Source organism: Lutjanus erythropterus, chromosome 5 (genome assembly GCF_056507025.1).
Source record: "Lutjanus erythropterus isolate fLutEry1 chromosome 5, fLutEry1.hap2, whole genome shotgun sequence".
NCBI lineage: Eukaryota > Metazoa > Chordata > Actinopteri > Lutjaniformes > Lutjanidae > Lutjanus > Lutjanus erythropterus.
Window position 1 is genome coordinate 34,842,657 of NC_139321.1, and position 12,234 is coordinate 34,854,890.

The 12,234-nt window shown below is 39.9% G+C and overlaps 1 protein-coding gene across 1 annotated transcript in view; it reads left to right on the forward strand.

Annotated features, from left to right (window-relative positions):
* The first annotated feature begins 1,420 nt into the window (after nucleotides 1-1,420).
* glrbb (glycine receptor, beta b) overlaps nucleotides 1,421-12,234 on the forward strand; it is a 41,350-nt gene continuing 30,536 nt past the window's right edge. The window contains exons 1-3 of the mRNA XM_084719721.1: nucleotides 1,421-1,559; nucleotides 5,785-5,891; nucleotides 9,421-9,488. Coding sequence (XP_084575847.1) covers nucleotides 1,438-1,559; nucleotides 5,785-5,891; nucleotides 9,421-9,488 — 297 coding nt within the window. The 5' untranslated portion in view covers nucleotides 1,421-1,437. The remainder of the gene's footprint in view (nucleotides 1,560-5,784; nucleotides 5,892-9,420; nucleotides 9,489-12,234) is intronic.

Consider the following 12,234-nt stretch of genomic DNA (forward strand, 5'->3'; position numbering starts at 1 on the left):
AATAATGTGACTGAAAGCATTTTTTCCAAGTTTTCTATGGATAGCATGACAATATCATTTATCAATAATCATGTAGTGAAAGCTGATATTGTGACAACCCTATCATATAGCAAAATTCTAGAAAGAAGATGCAGGATTTGTAGGCCAGACAAGGAATGATTTCCAAGAAATGTGTTCGCTTGCCAAGTTAAACATTCCCCACCGCTCCAGCTGCTGCCATCTGATCCGTGCGGGTCAGTGTTGACGTGTGCTGGACATTTTCACCTCCGCGATGGGAACTCCAACACTTCTCCCATTTTACAGGAATCATCCAAACTGATAAAACAATGTTGGCTTAGCTCGGGGTGAGACAAGGTGCTCGCAATGAGAAGGAAGGTGCTGAGCGGAGCGCTGGGAATGATTTCCAGTGAAGAGGATGATGATCAATGCGCAGGCCGGGAGCAGTCGGGGAGTTAGTGGGCCAAGGCAGCGAGAAAGAGGGAGAGAGCGTCTCTGTCTAGACAATAAACTGCTTCAGTTAATATACAGTTGTGCTGGCTGGCAGGGCGGAGGGTGGCGGCGGCGGCGGTGGTGGTGGGGAGGAGTGTGAGGCTGTTGGCTTTGCTGTTAGTCTCAGTGTCCCTATGCAATGAAAGGGCAGCACTTTCCTAGATGGGGAATGAATCACACAGGTACTATGGCTGCTAGCTGATTAATGGAGGCTATCAAGAAATGCAAAAATGCCTCGCCTTTACGTAGAAGTGTGCATTTGTTTATGTACAGCTGTGTTACGGTTAGACCTGGCTTTGGACTCTCTAACAAAGAGATTTATGGTAAACACCCCAGACCATATTATCTCTCACATTTTAGCATTTGTGGTGTAAGAAAAGGATTGAACTATAACACAACTGCTATCATAGATCAAACCAAATGATATAGTTTATAAAGATCATACTAAACAGCTGTGGAGAATCTACAGCTGTGTGCAGCTGCAAGTTGTAGACTGAAGCAGAGGATATTTCAGGTAATATTCATTTTATGCCTTCCTTTAGAGGTCACATTCACCTGACGAGCCCTGAGTGACCATCTTTATTCAGGTGCGTTGCTCCAGTGATTGGATTTATGATTCGAACTTGAAGTACTTGATTAAACCATGTCAGACTGATTCATTTACATTTCGGACATTTGCTGTATGTGACACGCATCCAGAGCAAACGGGGATGAATCACGCCAGGAAAGCAAGAGGGAAGGTCTCAGTTTGCAATAAGTAAATAAAATAAGTAGTTTCTGTCTTCACCTGCAAATTAATGATTTGTTGAATGTGCAGAGAAAACAGTTCAGTTTAGGTTATTGATTTGCACACCGCCGAGCTTGAGTAAGTTTTAAAGCTGTAGAATCTTGTCTTTATTTTAAACAGTTTGTTTTTTTTTTGTCTCCACAGGCTCAACTCACAGCAGAATGGGCATTAAGAAGCTCGCCATCATTCTCCTGGTCGTCTCTCTTTGTCTGGAGGGAGGATCAGCCAAAGAAAAAGGAACAAAGAAGGGAAAGAAAAAAGGGAAGCAGGTTTACTGTCCATCGTAAGTAATGAGACAAACAACACCTTGTGCTGTCATACGGTGTAAAAAACAACATGAAATCCAGACTGCGTGTGGCATTTATTGCAAATATAAAGCACAGTAGTGTCTAGAGGCACAGATACATTTTACAAACCACGGGTATTGGTGGAACGTGATTTTGATGGTGGCTGATGGCTGCGCAGCCTCCACTCGTCATGTGGGGATGTACACCACCATTTTGCACGGAGACTATGATAAGCAGAGGAGCCATCTATCTGGAGAGAATGCAGACAGGCTTTGTATCCTCTATTGTAATGTCAGGCTTCTCAACTGGAATGCCTGACTTTGAGGGAAAATAATAGCTAAAAACACTCCCAGCTTGATTTTTAAGGTTGATTTGTTATAGATGTTTGGTCAGTTAATCAGCTACCAGCTTTTTCCCGCTCCAAACTATTGTTATTATATTGACCTTTAAAAATGTATCAATTCATCGCCTTTCAGTAACTTAAACTTTATGGTTTAAATGTTGCTATCTGCTCAAAAGACTTCTGAAATATGTTTTTATACATATATATTAATGTGACATAGATTTAAAAAAATCTTAAAATCATTGCAGCAGACCTGACTTTTAGTCCTCAGTATCACGCTCCAAAATTGCTGGATCCTACATTTCCCATAATCCACCCTTGCCTCCATGACACCAGTTGGTAACATGGACTTTATGTTGTTCATTGGCAGTGGTACTCCCAGTGACTGGTAAACCAGCGTGTGTGTGTGAAATCAGTGGGCTTCTCCTTTAACGTGTTTTTTGTTTTTAAATTGGACGTTTCTAAAAAAAACAATAAATTGACTGATGTCTGTATCTGTAGAAAATCTACCTGCGTTTTCTTATTTTACTGTGTTCGGGACTTCTGGGTCCAATAGAGACAATGACAGCATGCAGGGTGTGAGGACGGGACTCTATAAAAGACTGCAAGCATTAACCCAACTTCAGCATTCACTACAAATTGTTACAGATTTCAACACAATTAAAATAATAGTAATCCTAATATTATACTTGTTTCCAGCTGTTACATAGTTATTTATCATTTTCTGTCCCACTTATAGTTCCCAAATCCAATATAAAAAACAAACAATGCACCACTACATGTCAAAATTTAGCTCTGATTTGTCTGTATGTGTCAGTCAATGTGTCATTGTCAGGACTGTTGCTACTATGACTCATAGTCAAGTGTCATAGGCAATTACGCTTGCGGCTCTTTCTGACAGTCAGCTATCGTGTCAAAGAGAACCCAGCGGCAAGCCTTTACTCCTTCCTTTGCAGCGAAAATGCTGTGTTCATGGTGCTGAAAGGTGTGCTCGGTAGGTGAGCACTGAAATCCCCCATCCTGATGAAAATGCTTCTGTGGTGCATGCCTAAGTGCATACATGTGTGCATGCACTTATGCATACAGTGGGCCTATGAATGGTCACGCGTTGGGAATTTGAAAATACGGATACGCTAACCAGATCTCATCAGCTGGTTCACTGCAGAGTTACTCAAGTCTGACAGGAGACTGTAACAAAGTCAATTAGGAACAATAGACTTTCCAGAAATCAACACCAAATCCAACAAAAGCATGTGATTGCTACACTGGCCACTCCTTTCACTCTCTTATGTACTCTTTGCCAGCTGTCTGCAGCTGTCTAACATTGTGCAACTGTGCAAGGGAGTCTTAAGTAAGTGGGGAAGTTCGTAAGGTAAATTCTGCATGTGTGTCATAATGGAACGAACATCAATATTTCCTACTACGTCTTTGGACTGTCCATTGTCTCGATGCAGTGGAGAGCTGCCTCTGCTTCCTTAAATGGTAACAAATGGCTCGACAATGAAACTTCCTGAAATGAGGGAGAAAGCGTTTGATGTAGTCCCAGTATTGGCAAGTGTAAGCTGTATGACATATTTCGTGTTTAGTGCTGCGGATGCCTTTGTGGATCAAGGGAACCACTTGGTTCCAGTTTAGCTGTTGTGCTTGAGGTTGTCAGAAGGGTCTGTTAAAAGAGGGGGAAAAAAAAAACGAGGTTTAGCGGATAGGAATTATGTGTTTCACTTTGATCAGGGGAACCGCAGAACGTACACACACTGCGTAGCATTCCTGTGGAGCACTTTAACTCATCCTCAGTGCATGATAAGGTTTACATAATGATATGTAAAGTGCTTTGAGAAGGGGAAATTCTTTGGCAGGAGAAATCATTGCCACCCACGAGGAGGCTTTCTGTTTCTCCTTTCTCTGCTGCCAGATCCTGTTCTCCCCCTTTCCCACTCTTTGTCCCATTGTTTTTTTCAACAGTCAGCTTCAGAAACAAATGATGTTTGGCTGAACATCTTTGAAAGTCACCGCTTTATGCTATGGTGGTAATTTTCAGTAGACAGATGTTTTTTGCTAGTTTGCAGGATAGTTCAAAGAGAAATTTTCACTTTGGGTTCAATAAAAAGTGATCGACCCTGCAAAGAAACAGATTGTTTTTCTTGACAAGTCAGTTATACTCTTTGCCACCCACATGGCAGATTAATTGACTCAATTTCTTGGATGGATTTTTCTCAAGGCAGCTAAAAGTGAATCTAGAAAAAAATAGTTATTAGTTTTTAATTGTTTACTTTGCAAATTTTAATATATAATAATAGAATTCAAATATGTTACTGTAAAGACCTTTTTCATGACAGCCATATTGATATGAAGTAGTAGGGTAAACACAGGTGTTATGAACAAACTAATTAAGGTCCTGTTCAATTCAGTGTATTTGAGCCTTTCCAGTGAGAAAAATACACAATAGCAGCACTCTGACTATGTTTGACCTGAATGGAATGGGACCTTAATTAGTATCACTGGTAACACCTGTGTTTACCCTTAATGGCTGCTTTGAAAAAGGTCTATGTATCAACCATTTGACACCTACATCTTCTAATATTCTTAGTCAATGTAAACCTTAGCTGTACTATGTTTAGTGCTAATAGAACTTCTTTCATAGGGTAAACACCGGGCTTACAAACAATTAAGGTTCTGGTCCATACAGGTCAAACAGAGTCAGGGTGCTGCTGTTGACCCTTCCTATGTCCCACCCCTTTTTTCTCTGGAACCTCAGTCCAGTTTATTGTTTTTTCTGTAGATATTCTGTGTGCAAGGCTCAGCTATGTTGAATAGAGAAACCAAACTTTGGTGTGAAGATGTTGGTGGGGAACCTGTAAAAGTGACATATACTATATAGTCACATTTTCAGTTAGCTAATGCCAGCTGGAGCAGCGACCAGCTGTAACAAACGAGAGCGGCTGAGCGACACACACCGCGGCATTAAACAACTTCAACTAACTCTGTGATGAAGAAAATAACTCTCTGCTCCCGTCTGTTTCATCGTAAAAACTCTGTACCTGCTCTGCATGTTGGACGGCGAGGTCTTTCCTCAGAGCTGCTCTCCACTGCAGGAGACACAATGTTAATAACACCACACACAGTGAAACACTACGCCTCCTCCTCTTTTTTTATTGTCATACAGGCAGGGGACTGTAAGATTCTTTCAAACTGATTAATTCATTAATTAATGCAGTTAACCTTTCTTTTTAAATAAGAAGGCTGCAGACCATTTAATTGCCGGTTATGTTTCATATTGTATTTCAGGGAAACTGGAGCAAGAGATTGAAAATTGTGCCCCCTTTTCTATTAATTCAGTTAAACGAAACATGAGCAGCTGCAGATAAATATAACCATGGCTTGAATGTTTAAAATTTTGATGCTTTGAGAATTGTTTTATCATGGAATCATAGCCCTCTGAACTATAATCTAATTGAATCTTGAGGTAGAGATTCCCACCCTTAGCATAGGGATAACACCCGATAAATACTGGGCTACCTAACATCAGCATGTTAGCATTGTCACTGATAGCATCTTGCTCAATGCAGCTACCACAGCCTATCAGAGTTGCTAACATGGCTGTAGATTAAATCATAATATATTTATGCTGATTTTTAGTCAAAGGGTGTTTGTCCTAGAAAATTGTCCTCTATCTGCCATGGATCATGTCAACTTCCCCCTGCTTGTTCTAAATGGTAAAAGGCTAATTCATTCCCTAACTGGGAGCTCTGTCAGGTTATAGTTTAATCAAAATGTATACAGAGTAGAAGAGTGTGTACTGTGCATCTGCGCTGCTCATCTGCCAGGAATGTGACCTGCTATCGTGCCTACAGTTTCCTCTCTGTCTTTTTTGTTTGCAGACAGCTGTCATCTGAGGATCTGGCCCGGGTCCCTGCAAATTCAACCAGTAACATCTTGAACAGGTTACTGATCAGCTATGATCCCAGAATAAGGCCCAACTTCAAAGGTTAGTCTCTTTTCCTCTTCATCTGTCTCTGTCTATTTGTAATTTACATTTTTGCTGCAGTAGTGCTGTCATGCTAATTAAAAGAAAACGCATATATGAATACATACCTCCACATTTCTTTCATAAACTTGGTGCAGGAATGGGATTTTGCATAAATGATGCATGATGCAAATTCATTTCCTGTTATGCATAGCTTACATATGTAACATGTTCTATAACACAGTTGCTAATCGAATAGATAATTCAGCATGGTGCTTATTGAGACACACAGGCTGTGACTTAAAACTCAGATCTTTAGAAACAACATTTAGTGTGAATTTTGACTTTTTGGTGCAACTACTGTTAATTCACATTCAGTTTACATTATTTCTTGATGTTAATGAGGCAGTATTTCATAAGAGGGAATGCCTGTGACCTAAATCATAGCCGTGCTGATTTACGGTACGACAGTACGACCTCGACTGTGATTTTGCTTTTATACAATAGTTCTACATGTGGTATTTATTACTTACCAGAAATAAGAGACAACAGATTAGAATTAGTTTGTTTATTTTAATCCTTTGTTTTTACTCTGCTAACACAAATTTGCTACTGGACTGGGACTTGACTGTTACCGAGCAACACATAAACATTGTCCTGTCCGCTAACATTAGTCCACCACAAGTTACTTTAGTTGTCCAGATACATCGATAAATCTGCCTCAAGACTGCATTAAGCTCAGCCTTTTTAACAGACTAAAAGTCAAAATTTATATTTGTGACACTCACCCTGGTGCAGACCAAAAAACTAGTTTGGAAAAGGTGGTGTCGATCCACTTTCACGCAAACTCCTGATTGTTAGGTCAAAAGCTGTTCTTTTATTAAACTCCATGTACTTTATCAGATTAGAGCGCGTGAGACGCCTCTTTTTTGTTCTGTCTCTGTGGTCTCTACCCGTCAGACACTGTAACGTTTAGTGTAACAGGTATTAAAACACATTCTCTCAGACTCTTTTCTAATCTAATTACTTGGTGGGAACTAGCTGTTTTATAATGAGAAACACTGAAATTCTACAGAAACAAAAAAGCTTCTCTCTCCCTCTAAAATCTGTTACTGATTTTTTTTCATGCCTTACTTACCACCACCAATCCATCTTTATAGTGTTTACAGTGTAGTACAAATGCCAGACTGTAGGGAGTACCAGACCTCAGTCTCACAGAAACAGCTAAAAAACATATTAAAGGATTGATTGGCGACCTCTCCGTCTGACTGATGGTCTTACCAGTCTTCAGGTGGATCCTCAGTTAGTTTCCATCCTCTGGGTGTTGGCAGCAGGAGGTGTATGTGGGACTCGATGTTTGATGGGTTGTGAGCAGAATCAGCTCCCTTACGACTGGTCCAACTGCCAGACATCTGCTCTTGATTTTAGGCTGGTCTGAAAACTCAACGTCCATTAACATCCGTGTCATAATCTCCCAAATTACATCCTAAACTGTGCCTTGTGAAGGACTTTGCCCAGGCCTATAAAATGGTTAGCTGCTTTAAAGACCGTATAGAGAATTTTAAGCGAACACCACAAGTGTTTCTTGAATATTAATTAGTTTGCTTGGTTGCATTAATGCATGGAAGATGTGAGCTGTATGCCACCTCCATAATATGCACATTAATTTAGTGAATTGCTTGATTTGATTTATCCTGTAAAACTCATGAGCCTCCAGTAAACACCTCAAAGGAAATCATTTATTTAAAGCAGGGCTAGCAGACTGCACTCACCAAGGATTTTATTAGTTTATGCAAAAGGCAGAAAGACATTACAGTTTATATGTTCACAGTGTTAGCTTAGCAGAGGGGATGGGGAGGGGTACAATATATAGAAATAAAGATTTACAGGGTTTTACAAAGCATACTGACAGCTCACTGTAAAAAAACCACACACAGGACTTTAGTGGAATCAACTAAACTTTTCACATTAACGTCATGGAAATATACAATTTTTACAACTTCAAGTTGTTGTTTATAGAAAACTTTAATTTTACTTCTAATTTGAAGTCTTTTGACTTGAAAAAATGAGCTGAATTAATGTTCTGAACAGTGTTCTCATTAACAACTCATTAAATTAAGTTTCTTTAAAAAAACATAATGGGGTGATACGGTGGTGCAGTGGTTACACTGTTGCCTTGCAGCAAGAAGGTCCTGAGTTTGAAATACCCAGCCGGCTGGGAGCTGGGGAGTTTGTGGCTGGACAGGGCCAACGTGAGTGTGAATGGTTGTCTGTAATGTATGGGTCAGCCCTGAGATGAACTGGCGACTTGTCCAGGGTGAACCCTGCCTCCCACCAAATGTCATTTGGGATAGGCTCCAGCACTCCGTGACCCTTCAAGGATAAGTTACGGTTATGGATAATGAATGAAAGAATGAATGAATGAATGAAAAAAAAAAAAAAAACATGATCAGCATATTTGTAGACTTCCCAGCATGCATTGTCTGAGAGTTAAAACTCTTCTGAGAACTTTTTTATAGTTTGAAGAAAGCATAAATGATGACAACTTGCTGTTTGACACTTCAATCAGTAGGATTCAAGCTGTTCATAAACGCACCAGAAAGATACCAGGACGTCAAATACCAACATGTTGGGTTTGTAAAGGGCCCAGAGCACAGCAAAAGAATGAGGGAAAAAGAAGATACAGGCAGGGCAGGGTCTCTTCAGATACAGCTACCCTTACATACTTCTAGTGGGTTATAAGTGATGATTACATTATGATTATATGAGTCTAAACATTTTAGAAAAAATGTTGCATTGTAAACCTTTAAGATAAGTCATGGTTGCTTGTTTTCACAATGAGGAAAACACTATGAACCATGATGAAGGTTAGTATTGAATTCAGTCTCTACCCACTTCCACTTAAATTTTAATAAAACTCACTGGGAGCAATTTCACATGTTGTCTTTATGCCAGTCGTGGAACAAAATCACTCCAGCGGGAGCAGCTGCACAGACAAGCTGAAAAACAGTCATCCGATGAAAGTATCACAGTGTTTATAGCGAATGCTAAGTCATTCAAGTGCTCACTTTATAGTATTCGTCAGTGCAATTGAAGAGTTGTTGGTTCAGTTTAAAACTACCCACAAGGAGTTTTTGACTGATTATCAAAACAAGACTGTCTCTAGTTATTCTTAATGCCTGCTACCGGATTGGCTTCTTTCTTGAAATCAGATGAAATGACCCTGTATTTACATTTTCTCTGCCACAGTTACAGTAAGTCATACAGTAGCCAGTTAACAATATGCAGTAAGAGATTTTTATTTAGCTAATTATATTATTGACGTCATTTTGGAGTTATTATGGTGAAAACACTACTGCTTTTGTCCACAGGGGCCTCCAAAATCAGCACCATATGAAAGTTTATTCTATAGCTTTAAAATCTTAAACTTATTGAACATGTTTTGTTAAGTACAACTAAATTAATATGGAAATTTATTTGATTAGAAAAGTTTATTTGTTTTGATTATAACAAAATTACCTCAACTTGTCTTTCCTCTTTCTAAATCCAGGAATTCCCGTGGAGGACAGAGTGAACATTTTCATCAACAGTTTTGGCTCCATCCAAGAAACGACCATGGTAAGAATTCACTTCAACCCCACTTCACCCTGATGGTATTGATAATCAATACCTCATCCAATCAGAGGCAGTGGATGATAGCTGGAAACTGCTTTATCCAACAGGCTATAGGAGGAATGCATGAACATGTCTTCTAGACGGTATCAGAGCATTTAGCAGTGAATCATTACCAAGACTGAGGTTTTCATGCCTCATTTATCTGATGGCTTAATTGCTGATAAAGGAGTGCTGTTTGAATGCTAGTGAACAGATTAAGCTCAAGGACGGTGCTGGGTCGACTCTTGATCACTTAGGAAACAATAAAGGGAAAATTCCTGAAAGTTTCTAACAAGCCCAGCTTACCGCTGCGTTTTAATTTAAAGGTGCTGGGAGGAGCCGGTAAATATTAAGTGTCTCTCTCAGTAAATGTATTCAATCATGTGGCAAGGAAGCTGAAATTAATGCAGTGCAGAGTGACATGATTCACAGTTTGACTTGATTCTGTCACATGAACTCCTTCATGTACTGCAGTTTCATTCCCAAGAAAACCCAGATTCTCACTAAATAATTGAAAGCTCAGTAAGAAAACCAAGCCATGCACATACTTCTTAGAAAAGGTACTTCCTAGGTAGGTCATCAAGCAAGTTTTTTTTTTTTTTTTTCTTTAATTTTCCAAAAATATCTGAAATCATAACATTGCATACAAGCTTCACTGGAACATATAGAGTACTAGACTTTCGACCTTTGCTCCCAGAGTCCTTGTTTCAGGTCTGGGCAGAGTGTCGGTCCAAAGCAGTAATAAATGTTCTCCCACTTTAGTTTATGAGGACTGACACTCTGAACAAAGCCTTATATCCTATATATCCTGGAATTGGCACTGCATGAAAATCTACTCTGGAAATGTTTCTTTTGGATGCAGATCAGTAGAGTGTGTTCACGTATCAAATCTTCCAGTGGGGAGTTTCACACCAGAACCAATTATGGACCAGTTAGAGTGATACATGCAGAAAGTGGAAAATCCTCAGTGCATACAAGTGCCGTGCACCGATGTAGGGGGGGGAGGGAAGGAAAAAGCAGGAAGCAAAAAAGAGAGGAAGACAAAAGATAAAAACAAATCAAGGAGTAAGGAAAGGACAAAGGAAAGAAGGAAGCAGGAGGGAGGAGGAGGAGACAGCAGAAGAATGCAGGTGGAAAAAACAAGATTGGACAGCATGCATTAAGTGAAAGAAGGATAAGAAAATGCCTTTAACCTGCTTTCTTTATCTTTATAATGGCCAGCAGGGGGCGACTCTGCTGGTTGACTGTATTTAAGCTAATGAGAAAATGACCCTGCTTCTCAACTGATTTATTACCTCAGTAAACATTTTGAGTTCATCGTCTCAGTCACTAGTTTCAAGTGTTCTTCAATACAGCACGATGTTCATTTTGTGAGTCCGGTCCTTTTTTACTCTGTGGTCCAATAACAAACAGTTGAGCAAGCTTGGTATCCAGCAGAACCTTGGTCAACTTTCATCTAATCCAAGAAGAAAAACTAATTTTGCGCATGATTAAAAGATGTTGGTGAGGGGCCTGTAAAAGCGACATATATTGCATCTTAAGTTAGATAATGTGAGCAAAATGTCTGATAAAAACATCAAAACAAAACATATAAAACCAATGTTGACAAAACGCTAGCTAACTAGCTAACTAATCTTCATCAATTGTTAGGTAGGTAGTTACATCTATTAATGTTAGTTCAAGCAGGAGAGACTTTGTTCTGAGTGGACTATATATAATATATTTATTTTACATGTGCACTATTGAGAGAAAAGTCTTTTGTGGTTAACCTCCATCGTGACATCAACATGTATAAAGGGGGTAGTGAAGCCGTGATTAGTAAAGGAAGCCCCCCGATGGAGTCTAGACACTGGTGGTGGTGGTGAGGGGACGGCTGAAGACCTGGATGAGATGAGGACTGGATTTCTGATGAGCTCAACCTGAAGAACTGGAGGAGAAAGGGGTTGTAGAGGGTCACAACAATTCTGTGCAGAAATGACAGCTGAAAGCAGCAGAGATGAAAACAGATTTAAAGTTTTGACACAACATGATTGGCTGATGGAGATTGTGGCTAAATCTGGTTGGTTGAGTGAGAGAGTGCCCATGGATAGCTGATTGAGAATAAGTGGGTAAGAGAGAGGGGGAGAGAAAGATAGTTAGGGATGAATGAGGCATAAAGAGTTCCTGATTGAACTTATGCTTAGCTTCATTAAAACACTAGCTAATTAGCAAGCTAATCTACATCAATTATCAGCTGGCTAGTTAGCCAGCATTGGGCAAACATTAGCTAAATTAAGATGTGACTATACACAGTATTGCAGTATATGTCAGCTCCCCTAGCAGCATCTTTTACCCATCTTCAAAATTTGTTTTTCTTTTCAACATATAGGCATAAAGCTCATTCACTCACTTGTGAAAAAATGAATTTGCTTTGTTTTTCTGAATTTATGAGCTAACTTTTCATGCCAGCATGCTCCAGTGGACCCAGGCAGGGCCCTCAGCCCCATAACCCTGACCCAAAGCCCCTAACACTGCCTCTCCAGCCATAGTCTCCAGCAACCGGTTCTCAGCTGCCCCCAAATCCCATAATCACTTAGCGATGCACAGGTTGGGGTAGACTACAAAATATCAAGGGTGTGGGAAGGGAGGTCAGGATACAAAGGAGCATAGCATATAGCGTATCTACAGGAAACAGGATAGGACAAAGTTGTTTGAGATTGAGGAAGAGTCA